The sequence below is a fragment of the Cheilinus undulatus genome, linkage group 5, assembly GCF_018320785.1.
Source record: "Cheilinus undulatus linkage group 5, ASM1832078v1, whole genome shotgun sequence".
Classification (NCBI taxonomy): Eukaryota; Metazoa; Chordata; class Actinopteri; order Labriformes; family Labridae; genus Cheilinus; species Cheilinus undulatus.
In genome coordinates this window covers 29,216,855-29,238,057 of record NC_054869.1, presented here as the reverse complement: position 1 = coordinate 29,238,057, position 21,203 = coordinate 29,216,855, and the positions used below count along the sequence as shown (strand labels likewise).

At 39.2% G+C, this 21,203-nt stretch overlaps 1 protein-coding gene across 2 annotated transcripts in view; it reads left to right on the top strand.

The window, feature by feature from the left end:
- LOC121509568 (neurogenic locus notch homolog protein 1-like) overlaps positions 1 to 20,201 on the top strand; it is a 61,822-nt gene extending 41,621 nt beyond the window's left edge. Inside the window, exons 19-34 of one of the 2 annotated variants that reach the window (XM_041787022.1) lie at positions 409 to 610; positions 1,776 to 1,929; positions 2,075 to 2,259; positions 2,906 to 3,038; positions 4,928 to 5,185; positions 6,362 to 6,474; positions 6,923 to 7,497; positions 7,843 to 8,277; positions 8,377 to 8,525; positions 12,937 to 13,150; positions 13,483 to 13,573; positions 13,848 to 14,013; positions 15,390 to 15,688; positions 16,255 to 16,402; positions 16,511 to 16,608; positions 17,292 to 20,201. In XM_041787022.1, the coding sequence (XP_041642956.1) occupies positions 409 to 610; positions 1,776 to 1,929; positions 2,075 to 2,259; positions 2,906 to 3,038; positions 4,928 to 5,185; positions 6,362 to 6,474; positions 6,923 to 7,497; positions 7,843 to 8,277; positions 8,377 to 8,525; positions 12,937 to 13,150; positions 13,483 to 13,573; positions 13,848 to 14,013; positions 15,390 to 15,688; positions 16,255 to 16,402; positions 16,511 to 16,608; positions 17,292 to 18,665 (4,594 nt within the window). In that variant the 3' untranslated portion in view covers positions 18,666 to 20,201. The remainder of the gene's footprint in view (positions 1 to 408; positions 611 to 1,775; positions 1,930 to 2,074; positions 2,260 to 2,905; positions 3,039 to 4,927; positions 5,186 to 6,361; positions 6,475 to 6,922; positions 7,498 to 7,842; positions 8,278 to 8,376; positions 8,526 to 12,936; positions 13,151 to 13,482; positions 13,574 to 13,847; positions 14,014 to 15,389; positions 15,689 to 16,254; positions 16,403 to 16,510; positions 16,609 to 17,291) is intronic. The other variant, XM_041787023.1, reaches the window with a different exon arrangement.
- Positions 20,202 to 21,203: the final 1,002 nt, after the last annotated feature.

Below are 21,203 nucleotides of genomic sequence, written 5' to 3'. Positions count from 1 at the left end.
TCTAATCTGAAGAAAAGAAACAGGTTTTTTTTACACATGATGGAGAGTAAAGGCTGCAGATCAACAAGTTCACTTTCAGCCACTTGTGTACATCACACTCTTGTCCGCTGCTGCCTCGAGTGGTGGAGTAAAGAATTACAACATCTGACCACAGCATCTGTATCCCATGAAAAGCATGTACAGTAGCTCTTTAGTGTAATAACTTGTTTTTCAAAAAGCATGAGTGCAACTTAAATCTGAAGTAGATGAAAATATTTGTTCCTGATAAACTTTCATTGTATAAATCATTTGTGAATTTTCATGAAGTTCAGAAAAACTGTTTCACTGATTTTCTTTCCTCCTCTCTTCTTATTTAAAAGCTTCACAATACTTTCACTTTGGTTCATTCCTTTATTTTATCCCCTAAAGCTCTTGTTTTAATGGTGGCACATGCGTGGACGGCATCAACGCCTTCACATGTTTGTGCCCGCCGGGCTTCACTGGGAGCTACTGCCAGCATGATATCAACGAGTGCGACTCTAAACCGTGTCTGAATGGTGGAACCTGCCAGGACAGCTATGGCACCTACAAGTGCACCTGTCCTCACGGGTACACCGGACTCAACTGTCAGGTAAGAGCACGGAGAGGTTAAATGGGCCTGTTTATCTTTAAGGTTTAAGATTTAAGCAAAGGCTTTAGTCTACACCTATTCAGTCCTGTTTGTTTATCTTAATGTTTATTTATTGTCATTTTATCAGTATATTGAGTTTTGTGTTTTTTAAAATTGACCAAAATAAACTAAAACTAAAAAAATACAATTACTTTAATTAGTAAATGGTTCAAAGTATTCCTGAAGGGGCATAACTTTTCAAGGCATTCCTTTTTGTAACAGTTCACCTCACTAAATCTAGGGTTGTCTCTGTCTCACTGAAACTGACATTTCTTTTGCTTTGTTCAAATTTGCTCTTGATACATGCTGGCACATTCAATAACAGCTTATCTACATTATCACGTCATTGGTATTTTATGATAACTGTACAACCTATTCCAATCTTTGTTTTCTGGTCAACCTTATACAATTTTAATCATCTTCCCCCACAAATTGTTTTATTAATATTCTTCATGATTCAAAGAGGACCCCAGACCCCTCTCTGATTTTGTCTGACTCACTGTGATTCAATCAACTTTTCTTGCTGCCTTATTTTAACAGGTCTTCACATTAAAATAAGAATAGAGGCATTAAATCTGCCAAAAATAATCGTATTTTGGCATTTATGACCTTAGATTTTTTGTTTGCCCTAAAATATTTGGCATTACATACCAATTTTATTACATCAGAAAATTCAGCCCTAGTCAGGTGTAATGAGAAATCTCATGCCTCTAATTTTGACAATTTACTGTGAAAAAAGTGGTATTAAAATTTCTCAGTTCAGGTCTCAAAACGTCTTTAATCTGATTTCTAAAAGCATGTAGGACCCCTGTTTGAACAAAAGGGGCTCTATCTCCTGCAAAGTATGTCTGCTAAATTAGTATAAGAATGCAGTTAATTGAAGTCCAGTAAAATTCCTGAATTCATATATTTCTTCATCACTTATTAGGGCTTATTTTATGAATATTTATTTCTTTTACTTGCTCTTTAACATGCTGCTGTAACACCACAATATCCCAGTTTAGGATCAATAAAGTACATCTTTCTATTTATAAAAGGTTCAACAAGTGATTTTCAGGCAAATAGAACTTTTGTGTATGTATGCTGTTTCTTAAACCCTTTACTCCAATATTCTTACACATTTCAGAACTTGGTTCGTTGGTGCGACTCGTCACCCTGTAAGAACGGGGGAAAATGCTGGCAGATAGAAACCACTTACAGCTGCCAGTGTGAAACTGGGTGGACGGGACTTTATTGTGATGTCCCCAGTGTGTCCTGCGAGGTAGCAGCCAAGCAAAGAGGTCAGATGCTGTTTCTGTTTTTTTTTTTTTTGCATTTGAAGTGTGTGTGCATTAGCCGGCTTTAAAAAAAATCCTATCATATTAAGTGTGCTGTGTTGGTGAAATTGTATGATAGACTATAGGCTGTCTCATCCCCCATATGCAGGAGTTGATGTTGCCCATTTGTGCCGCAACTCTGGCCAGTGTCTGGACGCAGGAAACATTCATTACTGTCACTGCCAGATTGGATATACCGGAAGTTACTGTGAGGAGCAGGTAGATGAATGCACCCCGAACCCCTGCCAGAATGGAGCCACCTGTACCGACTTCTTGGGAGGATACTCCTGCAAGGTAACAGCACCAGAGAAAGCCACACGATCAGGTTGATGAGAGTAATGGTACATTATGCAATATCAGTTTCATTGCTATCTTTTGTACATTACACCTATTAGAATAGATGAAGTTTGAATAGACTAATTACATGTATAAAATCAGTGAAAAATTGAGATTTATAGACACACAAAAACATTACATTTACCATTTCATGTCTGCTTGAAAGGATAGAAAGCTTTTCTGATATTTTAGTTGCAATTTGAGTTTTTTGTGATCAAATCAAATCATCTAACTAAGAAAAAACCTTTATCACCTTTTTACATAATAAAAATCTCAAATCTCTAGTTTGTGATGAGTTTGTCAACAATGCCTTGGCATACAAAAGGCAGCCTGTTAGATGATACGATACCAAGCAGGCTAATAAAGAGCCTGTTTATAAAAAAGCAAACAAACAGCTTGGTTGTGTTAATCTCCCCTTGAATAAAAGATTTGCTGGCCTTGGCAGTATGGGGGGCCAGAAAAACAGCCAGGTAAACAAAAAGCGTTTTTGTTTCATGTCAGACATTGATTAAATGTTCCTCTCTCCCTCTCCTCCCTCTGCCTTTCTTTTCTTCCTCACCCTCTGCATCTTCTTCTTCTCTCTTGTTTCTTTTTCGACTTTCAGTGCATGCCAGGATACGTGGGGACCAACTGCTCCGACGAGATCAATGAGTGCTTCTCTCAGCCGTGCCAGAACGGGGGCACCTGCATTGACCTGATCAATACCTACAAATGCTCCTGTCCCCGGGGAACCCAAGGTCAGCAGACCCCACGCACACTCCTCCACACCACTCTGCCGCTCCATCCACCCCTCCTTGTCTCCACACTTCATTAATTAGGGCTCAACAGCAACCAGGGCATGTCTGAAAACTCCTCCTCCGGTCCTGCCTCCATTCTTTCCTCTACTTGTCAAATATAACATTGATTTTTCTCTCAAACATGAAGGGAGTGCGTGTGTACGTGTAAGCTTAAAGTGCCAGCAGAGTGAGGTGTGTCCTAAAATAGACATGTTGATGATGGTATTTTTGATGAGAGACTGGAAAATATAGAAATTACACTATAATTTTTCTTTAAATGATTACTTTAATGATTATTCTTAAAGCATTCAAGGATATTTTACAGTTAGAACTCAGATGGTAAAATAATTTAAACTTCATAATAAATTGTGTGCTAATTCTGTTTTTACCTGAAGAGTTTTACATCGCAGATGAAGGACCAAGTTGAATTCCTGTTCTTTTTCTTTTAGCTTTAATACCATTATTTGATATGACAGTGGATAGAGTGGGAATTCAGGGATAGCATTTTGGGGAATGTCATGCAGGTAAGAAGCCACGGCTCAGAAGGATTAGCCTCTAAACATTATCATCAGCCCATCTGCACCCCTATATTTAAATTTTTAACATCAACCTGTCCTTTTAATGTAAAACTGCAGGGTAAATGAAAGTGTTACGTATGCACCCAGCTTGTAAGCTGTCCTTACATTTGCACAATGATTTACACAACTGAAAAACCAAACACCAAGCTCTTTTTTGTTCCTTCCATTTTGAGTTTTTTAAGTGTCTTTTTATCTAAAGATTGCCCCTGCAAGATGTGTTTATCAAAAGAGGTTCTGTTACAATTAAAAGGAGGCCCTGATACTACTTTTTTCCACACCAAGTACAAGTTATTTTATCTGGGTACTACCCCAGTGAGAACAGATATGAATACTTTATAACACCATTAGATTTCTTTAAAGTATTTTCAAAGTTTATTTTTGTCACCAGATTTTCTTCATCCTTCCTTTTAAAAATTAAGTGGTGCATGGGTGCAGTCTTCCATATCCACATTCAAGTTAGAATATCACCTACCCAGAGACACGAGTCATTCGCCTACCTGTGCAAATCAATAGAGGCAGGCATCATGCTCTAACATGGTATATGTTTTATGAGTGCAAAAACTTAGGCTTGTTGTCAGCACTAATACAGATGCTGGCATTGGTGTCAGTGTCTTCCCAAAGTGAATGTATAGACTTTAAGGTAATACAAATAAGCTACTCAAAAATGTCTAAACCGTTTGAGTTAGTTTCTGAAGAATTAATGTAATGTTGGCTGCTCTTTAAATTTAACTTAACAAATTTTAGTTTAGTCTTGGTTTTTAAAATAAACATTTATTTTGAGAAAATACTAATACAGCTACAGTCATAGATAACATACAATAAGATATAATTTTGAGGGAAATGTAAGAACAATAGATGAGTGCTTCGTACTATATTATTATTATGCAATATTAGAGGGGCAAAGACGTTAATAGGAAAATATTCAATTTTTCTATTATCTGTTACCACGCAGACTGTTGTTGAATGCATCTATAGCACAGTTTGGATTTTTTAGAATGATGAAGTCATGTCCATTTTATTCATAGCAAGCATCATTCATTTTTGAGAGCCAGGTTGAATTAGCACTAAAAGCTTAGTGGTTATCATCCTGGGAAATGTTTAAATTACTTGCTGAGTAGAGGAGGCATATTTAGAAAAACGGTATCCCCCAAAATAGTGAAAAAGTCAACACATTGCACAATGAGGCAATTCATTGAATCTCATAGACTGAAAAGATTTTCATACATCAAGGAGACATTTTTCCCTATATCATACCTTCTGTGATTCCCTCAGGTGTGCACTGTGAGATCAACATTGACGACTGCAACCCGTTCACTGACCCCGTCACCAATGAGCCAAAGTGCTTCAACAAAGGGAAGTGCGTGGATAAAGTAGGGGGCTACCACTGCATATGCCCTGCAGGATACGTAGGAGAGCGCTGTGAGGGAGACGTCAATGAGTGTCTGTCCAACCCGTGTGACCCGAGAGGAACACACAGCTGCATCCAACTCACCAACAACTACCGCTGCGAGTGTCGCACTGGCTACACAGGTGAAAAAGAAAACTAAACACATTTAGGGAGAGTTTGTTGTGATTTCGAGTCAAATGCAGGGTCAACTTGAGTTTACTTTTTCAGTTTGACAGGCTCTGATACCATTTCAGGATTACAGTTATTTTGTGTTTTTAATACCTTTCTTTAGGTTCCCACGGTGGTGTATTGCATTCACTTAAGTAAAAATCCTCCTGTTTTTACCACATAACTATCTCATAAAAACAGGAATTTATTTATGTTTGAATTTCCTGTTTTTACAAGATATTATCTAGTAAAAAAAAGAAATTTATTTGTTTTTAAATTTCCTGTTTTTATGAGATAGTAACTCCTGAAAACAGAATTCGATCAGACCTAGGGACAGAGAACTGTTACGTGGAGCAGATGCAGATATTCCTGAGACATGATCATGTGGATGAGTTTTCAAGCAAATTGCTATTTGTATGGCTCAAGCAATCATAACCAACGCATAGAGAACTGGTGGGGATTTTTGAGGAAACAATACGCAGTGGATCAACATCTTTCAGGATTTGAAAGATTCTGACTACTTCTTAACCCCGCACCTCTAATTACTGGCTGATAAATGCAGCAACCATTCATGCAGGAGAGCATCAGGGGCATCCTGTTTTTATGAGATACTATCTCGTAAAAACAGAAAAATCAAAAATAAATAATTTCCTGTTTTACGAGATACTATCTTGTAAAAACAGGAAAATCAAAAATAAATAAATTCCTGTTTTTATGAGATAGTATCTCGTAAAAACCGGAAATTACAAAAAAAATAAATTCCTGTTTTTACGTGATAGTTATGTCGTAAAAACTGGAGGAATTTTTTTTTTATTTTCAAGTGAATGCAATACGCCACCGTAGGTTCCTTCTATTCTAGCAGAATATACCTGATTTCACTTTAGTCTGCATTGCTTTTACTGGGCTAGAATAACGATTAAAACTAGTTTGAATCCAACGTCTCAATAACAAAGATTCTGCTTTCCTTTTTTCAAAATAGTCTTTCTGTATGTTTTGAACTGTTTGACACATATACATACAATATACTGAGAAACAAAGGTAAATCAATAATGAAAAAATGTGATACTCTAAAATTTAATCACTATAGAAAATATGCAAATATGTATGCAAAAATTAGAGATTACAGTTTTCTTTGTCTGACTGGTCTGTAGGTCAACGCTGTGACACAGTGTTTGATGGGTGTAAGGGGAAACCATGTCGTAATGGAGGGACCTGTGCTGTCGCCAGTAACACCCCACATGGCTTCATCTGTAAATGTCCTCCTGTGAGTACCTACACTTCTTTCAATACAAACAGAGATGATTTATTATTTTAAGGACATTTTATACAATCATATAATTCAATGAGGGACTACACAAACCCTAGCTCTAAATCATATTTATCAATTAGGAAAATATTAAAGAGATTTTTGTTCCTATATCTGAAGTTAATAACCACAATGCAAGCACATGAACATCTAGATCAATAAAAGCATTACAAATCCATCCATAAAGAGTTGCAAATCAAATGACCTCAATTTCTGTTAAATCTGTTCAATGAAAATCTCATCTTGTAAGGACTAAAAGTTACAAGAGGACTGTATTGCTAGGATTCCCAACCAGGAATTTAAATAAATAAATAATGTTTTAAAGTTTAAAAAGTAAATTTGAACATTTCTTAGAGAAAGTATTAACTAGCTTGCTCAAAATACATTTGCTTTTCTCCTCTTACAGGGTTTTACTGGCTCCACATGTGAATATGACGCTCAGGCCTGTGGCAGCCTCCACTGCCGCAATGGCGGTACCTGCATCTCTGGCCACAAGAGCCCCAAATGTCTGTGCACTGCGTCCTTCACCGGACCTGAGTGCCAGTATCCCACCGACAGCCCCTGTAACTCCAACCCCTGCTACAATGGCGGTACATGTGAATACACCACAGAGGCGCCGTTCTACCACTGCGTCTGTCCCACAAACTTCAACGGCCTCCGCTGCCACATCCTGGATTACAGCTTCCACGGAGGATTTGGCACTGACATTCCGCTTCCGCCGACAGAGGTGGAAGTCTTCTGTGACATCCCGCAGTGCGAGGAAGCAAAACACAACAAGGTGTGCGATGTGCTCTGTAACAACCATGCGTGTGGCTGGGACAATGGCGACTGCTCCCTCAACTTCAACTCTCCATGGAAGAACTGTTCGGACTCGCTGCAGTGCTGGAGATACTTCAGCGATGGAAAGTGTGATTCACAGTGTGACAACGCTGGTTGTCTCTATGATGGGTTTGACTGCCAGAATCTGGAAAGACAGTGCAAGTAAGGAGGCTTATTTTACATTCAACAGGTGTAATAGAAATAAATGAGCATTTTATCAACCTGACAGGCTAAACCAAAAAGAAAACCTTGATGAGGTAGTCATATGTAATTTTAATGTCATAAATATTTAGACACAGTTTGGTATTTAACCTCGATATGAACAATTCCTGATGTTGTATTTATAGACAAGTGAACTAAACCATATTAATCCTCTCGTTAGTTTGCCTTTTTGTACATCCTGAACTCTAATGGGTCATAAGATTCAGGCTAAGTTGTCACACTGGAACAGCTAGGTTTAATAGTATGACAGTAACAACACATCTAAATTTCTGTCTTGTATTTTAGTCCTCTCTATGATCAGTACTGTAAAGACCACTACGCTGATGGCCACTGCGACCAGGGCTGCAACAACGCTGAGTGTGAGTGGGATGGCCTGGACTGTGCCAATAACATGCCCGAGAAGCTGGCCCTGGGTCAGCTGGTGGTAGTGGTCCACATCACCCCAGAGCAGCTCCTCAACAACTCCTTCGGCTTCCTGCGTGAGCTCAGCCGCGTTTTGCGCACCAACGTGATCTTCCGAAGGGACTCCGAGGGTGAGATGATGGTTTACCCGTACTACGGGAATGAACACGAGCTGAAGAAGTACGTGGTAAAGCGCTCAGTGGATATGTGGTCAGAGGCTACTGGAAATGTGCTGAATGTAGTGAAGAGGAGTCTATATCATGTAACCGGCAGGGGCAGGAGGATGAAGAGGGAATTAGATCATCTACAGATCAAAGGGTAAACAAAAATGTTTTTAATTGAAAGGGTTTAATCGTTTTTTTATGCTATGGCTCATACTCAGTATGACTTCTATATGTGCTTTCTGTTTCTCTACAGTTCAATTGTACATTTGGAGGTGGACAACCGTCAGTGCTTCCAGCAGTCCACTGAATGTTTCCAGAGTACCAATGATGCTGCAGCTTTCCTTGGGGCTTTGGCCAGCAGTGGGAAACTGGATGTTCCCTACACCATTGAAGCTGTTTTTAGTGAGTACATCTAATACTAGTTTGTGAAATCAAAGAAAATGTCAAACTGAAAAATTTTCAGTGTTTTTAAATAATATTTCCAGCGTTAATCATTTAATGAGTGGTTTCTTTCATTCATTATATATTGCAAAAATGCAGTAAAATAACGATGCCACTCTTGGAGCCAAACAACTTTCAATCATTTAAGGCTTAAAACATTTTCTGCAATAAAGTAGGACACATATCACATCATTTAAGATAGCGTCAGTGTAAAAATACAGTATAAACATAACAGATATAACTAGATAGCTTATTTACGGTATCTTAAGTCCTCATCATTGTACTCAGTATAATTATGTTGGTTGGCTTTCACTGACCACATGCTGGCAAAATTATTGGCTTATTTGTAAGGCTTTACTAAATCTGCTCCCATCATGTATGATTTCATTTAGGTTAAAAATGCTAGAAGTTACAGTCTCTACTCTGTGACTCAGTCACAAATTGTACTTTTGCTATCTGTGCCCAAAGTCCGTCTTGAAATGGGTCAAAGGGGTTTCAGGTGTGCTGCTCCAGCAGCCTGGAATGAGCTACAGGAGACCTTATGTCTTGAGATACTGTCCTCTTAAAATCTCTTGAAATAAGCCTTTTTTCCATGATGAAAACTAGACTAAGACGAACAAAAATAGATCTGTGATGGCTGAAACTGGCAAAAAGTATGTTTAGTTTTTGTTAAGATGACTAAAACTAGACTTAAATGTAATGTACTTTTTTTCGGACAGTCAAAATCCATGATATGTCTCAACTGTAGGTAAATCTGTCAAAAAACAATGCAGCTGTAGCTCTTCTGTCTCTCAGCTATAGAGCAGGGACCCTAGATTTAGCAGAGTGCATAGAGCACACTACCATGATTCGGTACCAGATTTAGGCAAGAAAATAAATGCTTAGACTAAAATGTGAGGACTTTTTATGGACTAAAACTAGACTAAAATGTTTTTTGAGTTTTCGTCGACTAAAACTAGACTAAAACTAAAAAGGATAGAAATGACTAAAATGGGGCTAAAACTAAAAGACATTTTGTCTAAAGACTAAGACTAAAATTGATAATATCTGCCAAAATTAACACTGCTTTTAAGGTATTGAAGGCGTTAGAGGAAGATGCATCAGGTTGTACGTAGATGTTCAGACTGATAACTTTCTGCTCTGTGACTCGGGATTTGTTTTTTTTCTGTGATTGTAATTGCTCTGTTTTTTGTGTCTGTGTCTTTGTTAAATGTGCTGCTGCCTGTCTTGGCCAGGACACTTTTGTAGATGATATTTTAAATCTCTCTGAAGTTTTTTTTTCCTTGGTTAAATCAATTTGAATACAGAAAAAATCAAACCCATATTTTCAAGGCAGATAACTTCTTAAACATTACAAATCTTGATTTTTAGATTCAGAGAACTTTATTGATCCCAAAATAGCAATTCATTTGCAGTTCACCCATGTCCACAACACATATGTCAACACTGACCAGTCAACAAACAGATGTTAGTAAAGGACCACAAGATCCAAGATAACTACATGAAAAAATAAATATAAAATCAATGTTAATAAAAGGACAGATAGAAGTCAAAGCAGGTAAAAAATCAGTTGAAATGTCTGCTATCAGGGTGTAGTAATCTGGTAGTAGAAGGAATAAAAGATTGAGAGTACTCGTTGGTTTTACTCAGTGGTACCTGGTAATGACGACCTGAAGGCATTACAGTAAACTGACGAGCCAAAATATGTTGATTAATAATGGTCATGGACTTCCTTTTTGCCTGAAAAGACTCTTTGCCTGACTCCTGGATGAATCTTGGAGCAGATCTTATAAATAAAGGAAATAAAGGAAAAAGGTACACGACTTTCATTAAACGACTTTCATTAAACGAACAATAAAAGTTACAAAAAATGGTCTTGATAACATTGAAAGAGTTCAGCTTCCTCGTCAAATAAATTCTGTCATCCTTTTTAGACAAGAGACTGAGTGTTCATATCAAACTTTAGTTTACCGTCGAACACAGTTCCCAGATATTTGTAAGAATCAACAAACCAGACATCCTCACTCAGTGCTGTGTCTGAAATCAATGATCATATCTTTAGTTTTAGTCCCATTTAGATCACGATATCACATCATCACACCAACTTTCAAACTCAGATAGAGCAGAACCAGGATCATTCCCCAAACCTTGAAGCATATGCATGTGCAATTATACAACATACTTTAAAAAAGACACAATGCACTCTAAAAACAAACATGATGGAAAATCTGCTGCACATAAAACCATGAATTGGCATTGGTTTCAATGTTGAAACATGCAGGAGTCTCCCTTATTGCACTTTTTAAGCTAGTGTGATAAAACTTCTTGTTTATGCCACCACAGTTTGAGCAAATCAGGTGTGTCTATAATGCACCTATAAGTCCCCTCAAGTGGAGATATTAGTTCCAATGTTCACTTTTCCTAACAGTTTCAGATTTATCATGATTTATTTATTTATGTTTCCTTCATCCCATGTGCCGATATTGTCAGTTTCTTTGCAAATATGAGTAATTTAATGATAAATCTAAGAAAAACATGAGATTTTTCACCATGTAATACTTCATAACAAAACACATTTTCATGTATCTTTGAGGAAATTTGCATATGTTGCAGACATTTAGCTGCCTCTACAGTAGTTTAATCTAGTAACTGCAGTACTGTAAGCAGAAGCTTATCAGTACTTCAGTATTAACAGCAGGCATAATACCTTTAATTGTGTTATTGCACAGCAGCAATGTACTCTTAAACTCTCAGCTTCAGTTCTGAAATTTGTCTTGCAGCCAGATGAATGCGAGAAAGATATAGAAAACACAGTCTCAGGAGTTAAAACAACCTAAAACAGTGGTTCCTGACCTTTTTTTTTTTTTTTGGAGCCCCCCTACTTTTATCTAAGAAAGCTTAGCCCCTCAAGACCCACATGAATTAAAAGTGATACGCTGCGGTCAAGAATTAACAAAGATTTTAATTGTTTAATCGATAATGACCCTATCAAAACAGCTCTACCCATGTTTTCTTACCAAAGACACCAAAGACGTTTGTATAAACTATTTGTTTAGTGTTTACCATAATTTTAGTTCATTTAAATTTGACAACCTCAGAGCTGACAAAGCCTCAAGCCCCCCCCAGAGGTTCCCAGAACCCAGGGTGGGAGCCAGGCCTAAAACCTTAAATCTATAAATATAAGAGTACACCAAGTGACATCAAAATGTATAAAACTGTCAATAAACCAAAATTAAACCATCATCAAACATCAGAAGTGGCTCATCAGACTGATAAGTGGATGTTTATAAAAACATGATTTGAAGTAAAACATGCCAAACCATTGGTACGACCCTATAAGGCGTAGCTGTGGTGTCCACATACTTATACTTCTGTATGAGGGGACACATGCTCCACCACACATTCAAAGCCTTCGCCACACCCTCCACTCAGGTTCTAACCCTGAACCCCTTTGATTGTGTATTTGTTATTCAGCGGTGAACAAATGCAATTGTGAATCTTATGGCCTAAACAATCAATCCTTCCCTCAGTGAGTAAATCCACTGGCTTCAGGCTCCAAAATGGTTAATTGCTGCAAATCAGCTCATCCTACCCCCTGCTCACACAATACAAGACTCAGTGTCTATCTCTGTCTCTGTCTGTCTTCCATTCACTCTCATGTACACATATACGTCCACAGATAACACACGCGCACACACATGCATGCACACACTTCATCCCACAGTGCGAGGGGCTGCTGCAACCTTCACCTCGCTGAATGTAATACCAGGACTTAATGCATCTCTGAGGGTTTAGGTTGGGGGAGTTTATCATTTCAAAATCGTTAGTGGAAAAAAAAGAGAAGGGGAAAAATTGATCGGGAGTGTGCTAGAAGTTGGGAGTCTTTGTTATCTTGAAAATCCTAATAAATCCTTCGTCTTTACAGCTTAAAGCGCGTGCAGTAATTTGAAGTTCATTAATCCCCCTCCTTTTTTTCTCTTAAAGAAGAAATGGTAAAGTTGTCTCTTGGTACCCTGGGTTGAAAAGGGAGAGAGGAGGTGGTGATGTTCTTTTTTTACCCCTTTTTCTTTTTTTATCAAGACCCATCCCTTTTTTCTCCTTTTCTGATGAAAAGTGGTTGGCAATTCTGATTATTACGGGATAGATAGTAGTAGCTAGCTTTACAAACGGTGAGGATCGTCAGTCAGTCAGTGCCCGGCGCTCGCTGCTGGTTGCGGTTTCTTTTTTGAGTGGGAACGCTGGGGCAAAGAAGAGCAGGACTAGCTCTGCTTGAACACTCAGGCTGATCCTGGGTGTCCCGCTCTGTCCTCTCGTCGGTCCTCGCCTGTTCCTCAGCGCCCGTCTTTGACCATGCTATCCCTTTCCCAACCAGGTGGAGTGGACCCCCAGCCTCCACAGGACTTCTACCCAATCTACCTGGTCCTGGGCGGCGTAGGGATACTGGCCTTCCTTGGAGTCGGTATGGTGGCTGCCCGAAAGCGCCGCCACGAGCACGGTCGTCTCTGGCTCCCCGAGGGCTTCAAGACCACCGAGACCAGCAAGAAGAAGAGACGTGAGCCTGTCGGGGAGGATTCAGTGGGATTAAAGTAAGTTTGCGTTTATTCTCTGGCAGCGTTTGGTGATTTCGAGTACCTGCCAGTGTGCGGGTCAAGTGAAGGGCTAGTTATGTGGGACAAAATGGGAATAACTGGTGATCAGTCAGATTTAGGAAAAAGGGGGGTTTGGCTGGATCATTAATGATAATGATATAGTGGGTTAAGGTGTGCATTAATTGACTTGTTGGGGCAGAGGGGTGGGGTATGGATTGAATCAATGCTTTTGTTTTTCAGCATCGCTGCACCATTAACGGTGAGTTACTCAGATGAGATGGGAGCAGCAAGGTATCAAGATTTTTACTGAATTTTCTGCATTATCACAGGCCACTGAAAAACACCTCGGACATTTCACTCATGGATGACGCCCAGAATGATTGGGAGGAAGATGAACCTTCAGATGCCAAACGCTTCAGGGTATGGAAAGAGACTTATAAAACAATAAATCAGCTTTTTAGGATTTTTTTAATCACAACTTTTGACACCACTGTTTACAAATGTTTGGTATTTAATTTGTAATTTAGAAATCATTTCCTCTGTAATTTAATTAATTTTCTAATGTCTATTTTTAATTATTTTCTTAATAATTCTAATCAAATTTTTTTTGAAGCTTTATATATTTTGACTTTATTCAACCCAAGCCTCTTATGTACAAGTTTATTTGCCTGATCTCTTTTATTCCTTGTTGTAGCAGTTTGATGAGCAAGCTATCTTGGAGGCAGGCGACCAGACGGACCACCGGCAGTGGACACAGCAACACCTGGACGCCGCTGACCTGCGTATCCCCTCAATCGCTCCCACACCCCCTCAGGGCGATATTGAGAACGACTGCATGGATGTCAATGTGCGGGGACCAGGTGGGTGACAGAGCACTTACTCACTAATCAGAAATTAACAGGAAGCTTTTGCCAATTCATGTGAATAATATCACAGGATTGTGATTTAATTTGTTTCATTTTTGCGTTAAACTAGATATATTTGTTGTCAAGATAAAGGATATAAGGAAAGGATAGCTGATCAAATCAGTTTGTAAAATATGTTAACTCCTCCAGATCATTAAAGCCATATGTAGGAAAAAATATATGTACTGTATATACATACACACACATATATATATATAGTTTTTTCTGTAATAAGTTTAAGCATTTCATTGTTTCTTATTCCCCTTGCCTTGTTATTATTTTATTTTTTAAGTACTGAATAGTTTCATTTGTTCTGCAAATTTTTTTTCAAATGATGCAATGAGAAAAACAAAACCACCACTTAGTTGTAAAACTCTCAACTTTTGTGCAAATTGAAATCATCACTCATAAGAAGGGTCTCCTAACAGTCAGTCTTTGTAAAGGAACATTTCTAGTTGAGTGTGGAGATTTTTTGTATTTTTTGCACATAAATGCATGCAACCATTCATATATTTAGTTATTCATGCCTTCTTAGAGTGAATATTTTATTTTTCTAATGTTTGCATTAGTGTGTGTGTGAATTTTTCTGAGTGTGTATGTGCTTTTGTGTGTGTATAAAATCACGGATGTAGGAGTTGCTAAAGCCTCATGTCCTCAGGGCGAAGGATCTTCTTCAAAGCAGCCAGCTTGAAGCCAGGCGCCTTGGGTGAAACACTGATTCCTGATCAGATTAATCATTTGACCAGTAATGGGCCTCTGTTTCTTTTTTTTCTATTCCACATTATAAAAACCAATGAAGGCATCAAATGCAAAAACCCAATGTTGTAGTAAGTGCCAAATTCCCTGAGGAAAAGCTATGAAAAATCAAAGCAACAGGGTTAACAACTTGAGAGCACACTTTTTTTCCCTGTTGTGGATCGATGCACTTGAATCGACCAAATCTGCGAGATCTGGGGCTTGCTTTCCTTTTGAAGAGGAGAAAAACCTGTTCAAGTCCACTGACTGAGCTCCGTCTCACAGTCAGATATTAATGCTTCATTTTTGCAGCAGCCTAGCTTGAGCAAGCCCGGCCTCTATCCCCCCTAGCTTCGCTTTCCTTCTGAAGCTTCTCCCGTGCCGGTGCCTTGATCAGAATCCGTTATTGAAGGGAGAGTACTGTGATGATTCAACCCAGGCAAAAGTGTCAGATCCACATTCGATTTGTTTGTTGCTTTGTTTTGATCTGCTTGTTGCTTTGAAGTGCAGGTACCTTTCATTCTATAGCAGCTCTGCTGACCATGCAGTCTGTTTCCCTCACTTATCTTTTTCCCCTCTCTTGCCTCTCTGCACAGATGGATTCACACCACTCATGATTGCATCCTGCAGCGGCGGAGGTTTAGAGACAGGAAACAGTGAGGAAGAGGAAGACGCCTCTGCCAACGTTATCAACGACTTCATCTACCAGGGTGCTAATCTGCATAACCAGACTGACCGTACAGGTGAAACTGCCCTTCACCTCGCTGCCCGCTATGCTCGTTCTGACGCCGCTAAACGCCTGCTTGAGGCCAGCGCTGACGCTAACATCCAGGACAACATGGGCAGGACACCTCTGCATGCGGCTGTCGCTGCTGATGCCCAAGGGGTGTTCCAGGTCAGTTCTCAAACGCTCACTGTATTTCAGTCTAAGTCTCCTAAGCTGCCTAGTTAAACCTTTAACTCTAGATTTACATAATATCAGTAAATGTGTTGTTCATTATTATAAAGAACAGGATGCAGCAACTTAGGAGATGATCCATGTGCAGAGGCCTCAATCTTTCTTGAGTTGGTTGCAGGATTGATTCCCAGTTTTGGCGCCATTTGATGCATGTCGTCCCCCGTGCTCTTTTCCCATACTTTCTGTCTCTCTTATCTGTCCTTTCAGTTGAGGACAAGAAGCCCAAAAAATAGCAAAATAAGTCATAACAAACCACTATTTTAAGGATTTACTGACAAATATTGGTCATACTTTACTTTTATTAATGCTCTTTATGGATCTAACCATGAAATGATCAACTGCATAAAACTATAATGCAGATTAAAATACACCATTGCATACTGATGTAACCAGCTTTAAAGAGGGTGAAATATACATTGAAGTCCCTTATCATGAAATTATATTTATGTTAAAGGACTCAGGTGAACAATTCAGATAGAGTAACCTATTGTTTGTCTCTTTAGATCCTGATAAGGAACCGTGCCACAGACTTGGATGCACGAATGCATGATGGCACTACACCCCTGATCTTGGCTGCCAGGCTGGCTGTGGAGGGCATGGTGGAGGAACTCATTAACTGTCATGCTGACGTCAATGCAGTTGATGATTTTGGTAAACATATGGTTTATAAATATACAGTTATTTAACTTCAAGAATCATCTGAATTCAGTCAAATGCATCAGAGGACTAAACACCTCAAACATGTTTTTTTGTCCCAAGGTAAATCAGCTCTTCACTGGGCTGCAGCTGTAAATAATGTGGAGGCTGCCATTGTGCTTCTTAAGAACAGTGCCAACAAGGACATGCAAAACAACAAGGTAAGAAAGTAACTTCAGTCTTCCACCATTAGCTGTAACAGTAGTTGTAGTCTGTTGACTAAAACTATGATTAAAACTATTTGGTGACTACTTATTTCCATGAGGTAGATGAGGCTAATAGATACAGTATGGCAATAATATTAGGCCTTTTTTTATTGACTAAAAATAGACTAAATTGGTTTTGAGTTTTCAATGACTTTCAAGAGTGAAAATGACTAAAATGTGACTAAAACTTATTACCCTTTTAATCTAAAAACTAAGACTAAAACTAAATTTAAAATAGCTGCCAAAATTGAACTCTGATCTGTATAACAATAACACAATGTCTTACTGAAGCAATATTTTATCAGTCAATCTTTATATGTATAGCTCCAACTCTTATCAAATGATGCCAAAACTAATAACTAAAATATCAGGCCTATATAGAACAGCCATCTGCTGAAACTGTGTGGTTTGTAGAAAGTGCATTGGAAAGAGACAAACTCACTCAGTCAATAACAACAGCAAAAAATGAAACAGATTTATTGCTACCATGCCAGTATAATTATGGTAAAAGTATATATGATGTATGCAGGAATGACAAACGATGACCATTAACTGACTGATCGATTATTTACATTGAAAACTGTAATGGCAATAAAATGGATGTACTTAACATGTTTCCTCCTCTCCATCACCTGCAGGAGGAAACCCCTCTGTTCTTGGCTGCCAGAGAAGGAAGCTATGAGACTGCAAAGGTCTTACTGGATCACTTTGCTAACAGGGAGATAACTGACCACATGGACCGCCTCCCCAGAGACATTGCACAAGAGAGGATGCACCATGACATTGTGCGCCTGATGGATGAGTACAACCTGGTCAGGAGTCCACATATGCATGGAGCATCCCTCAGCACCACGTTATCCCCCCCTCTCTGCTCCCCTAATGGCTACCTGGGTGGCATGAAGCAGCCACAGCCTCAAGGTCAAGGTCAGAGTAAAAAAGCCCGCAAGCCCAGTGCCAAGGGGATCGGCTGCAAGGATGGCAAAGACATGAAGGTGAAAAAGAAGAATTCACAGGATGGGAAGTCTGGGAACCTCCTGGACAGCTCAGCTGTTCTGTCACCGGTGGATTCACTGGAGTCTCCACATGGATACGTCTCAGATGTGGCCTCCCCACCCATGATGACCTCACCCTTTCAGCAGTCGCCTTCTGTTGCCCTGAACCACCTGCAAGGGATGTCCGACCCCCATCTCGCTGTGAACCACATGGTAATGCCAAACAAGCAGGAGCTGGCTCGGATGCAGTTTGACCCACTTCCTCCTCGTCTCACCCATCTGCCCGTGTCCGGCTCAAGCAGCCAAGGCGCCATGAATGGCCAGTGTGATTGGCTGTCCAGGATACACAGCAACATGAGCCAGTCAGGCCAGTTCAACCCGATGAGAGGAGCTCCAGGAGGTCAGGGAGGTCTGCACCAGGGAGGGCAGCACACCATGATGACTGCCCTCCATAACGGCCACCCTTCCACCAGCCTGTCTCAGATGATGAACTACCAGGGGATACAGAGCAGCAGAATGGCCCCACAGACGCACATCATGCAGCAGCAGCAGACACAGACGCAGCAGATGCAGCAAATACAGAATCTGCAGCAGCTACAACAGCAGCAACAACAGCAGCAGAGCATCCAGCTGCAGCACCAGAACTCAAACACCAGTAGCAGCCAGAACTTCATCAGTGGAGAGCTCAGCTCTCCAGAGCTCCAGCAGGGGGGCGGCAGCTCCAGTATGCCCATACACACCATCCTGCCTCAGGAGACCCAGATCATGAGCCAATCGATGCCCAGCACACAGTTCCTCACCCCACCTTCCCAACACAGCTATTCAGGCCCTATGGACAACACCCCCAACCACCAGGTCCAGGTGCCCGACCACCCCTTTCTGACCCCCTCCCCCGGCTCCCCAGACCAGTGGTCAAGTTCATCTCCTCATTCCAACATGTCTGACTGGTCAGAAGGCATCTCAAGTCCACCAACGAGCATGCAGTCTCAGATCGGACATATACCTGAACAGTTTAAATAAAGAAAGCTTGTATCATTACGCCCAGATGAGCTGCTGTATATTTTTTTAAATAAAAAAGGCACTCTTTGTGAAAAAATAGAAAAAAGGGCAAAGCTGTAAACATGACTTTTATATGCTTTTATACTAACAGCAACACCTGTGTTTCATCTGTTCTTTTTATTTATTAATGCCTTATTTATACGCATTGCCTGCTTACAGAAATTTGGGGGATCCATGGTGCTGGGTCATACGCAGGACTTTCAAAGTCCTTAGAGAGACTCTTTCTTTTTCTTTTAGTCATTCTCATCTGCAGTGAAGCATAAGCATACACACTGGGTATTTATTTTCTTAAGGACTTTTAGTATTTGCTTTTTTCATATGATTTCTCAATCTTTGTTTATATTTTGTCATTTTTGTATAATCTTGTTTATAAAACCTTGTGATTATGGGGCATTTTATAGAGTAAAATATGAGTTTCAGTGTTAAGCCAATTTGTTGTAAGTGTGGAAATTGTCCAGTTAGTCAATAAAACATGCGTTGTTGTTAACAAAACACATCAGCTGTGTTTCATGCACATGTTGAAGCTGTTTTCCCATATGTCTCCTTCTTGAATACCATGTGATTCTTTTTTACACTTGCCGGAATTTGTACATTTGTTGATCCAGTTGAACAACATTATGTTCTGCCGCTAGAGTTAATTGCCTTCATACTTAGAGATGTGGGGGAGATGTTGTACAGTATTCAGCCATCTTGGAGATTGGCAGTTAAGGCAGGCTTGAGTGATCTCTAAGTCCTGTGTCGTTGGAGAACTGGCCCGTCGGCCAAAGTGTATGTTGTGGTTCAGAGGGAAAAAGGAAAACTGCATTTCCCCTCTCCCTCCGATTAGTTTGAGCCTATGGCTGTGTTCTTTCTTTTTGTAAATATGTTATGCACATCCCTTGTAAGCAAGATTTTGTTTAAGAAATCTGATGTCTTAAGCATGCAATGTTGAAGGTTTGCGTCGAAAGCCTCCTCAATGTCAAACAGAACAGAATATATATTTTGTATTTGAGGTCCCTAATGCATACATAAATTTGAATTATATACAAATAGATACAAAATGCTGTGTGACAGTTTTCTCATAAAAAGGGAAAATACATAAATATTGAGATTTTATAAATTTCTATTTATTTTGTGTTCTGTATCACATAAAAATCTACTAAAGCAAACATTTTTGCATATTAATGTTTTGTTGAACAAGTTAAAAAAAATTGTTGGCAAAGTTCTCAGTTGTGTCCACATGATGCTTTGTGAGCCTCCCTGCTTTAGTTCACAAAATGTCTTTATTTCAGAAAAAATTATTAGGTCCTAGTGAAATTGTAATAGCTGCAAATGCATCCTTCCTCTTACAAAGTTCTAATTTTTAATAAATGTATTTCCTTTTTTCTTTCTTGATTCTTAAAATGTTTCTTGTCATAATAAAGGGCACTTTTGTGTCTTGAACCTAAGAGGACTGTCTTTCTTTTTCCTTGAATTTCTTAAGACTTCCAAAGACCAACAATATACTTAGTACAACCCTCTAAGGAGGATGCATGACAACTTCCAAGTGGTAGGAAATCTCTAGTTCAAAATGAGTCTTCAAAATTTACATGTCTGCCGAGTATGAATATCGTACTTACTATGTCTCCCTCTAGTGGTACAAAACTTGAACTTGAAATATAACTCATTGGCCTGAGGAAAGGTCCTAAGTACTGGTTGAGCTGCATTTGTATGCTTGGAAAACAGGAAAAAGCAAAAAAGTGATCCTTTCACAGCTTGCTGCCTTGTCTGCATTATCCTGTTCAGATTACCACAAGCACAAAATAAACTATTGAGTTAATGCTTGATATATTGTTCTTCATAATATTACTGATCTGATTAATTTTGTGATAAATTTCATCCAGCACACTGGATTTATCAATTAAGAAAATAAAAAACTCAAAGAGATAAGGTGTGTAAATAACATTTCTGCCCTATTCAAAATATGGTCCAAGATAACAGTAAACAAATCAGGACCAAATATGTTGTTCATATTTTTACTTTGATTCTAATAAAATAATCTAAAATATTTTGTTCTTAATGTCATGGTTTTTGGCTTTCATTTATTTGTAAATTTAATTCTGACCGGTTGTGTATTGTTTTCCTCACATAAGAGTGTAGAGACATTGTCTTCAGTCTTGAATAATCTGTGACTGCCTTTTTTCTGATGAAGTTTAATTGATAAAATTGCTATCCGTTTGATAAGCAGTAAAAAAGTCTATAGAGCTACTTTTTTAATGAATCCCTACAACTGCAACAAATAAGCTCTTATCAGAAAGGTAAGTCTGGAGCTCATGGGCCCCCCCCTGACAGATGGAGGTTTTCCCAGGCTTGTTATCGTGATAAATACTGCAGAAGGTTGTACAGTTTAATCCATGCTTCTATCTATTATGGATCCGGAATTTATGTACCAATGGACATTCGCGTATTAAAAAGGAAATGAGGGAGAAATGAAACGCTTTTTTTTTTTGTTATGAATGGAATAACATGATCTTGGGAGAA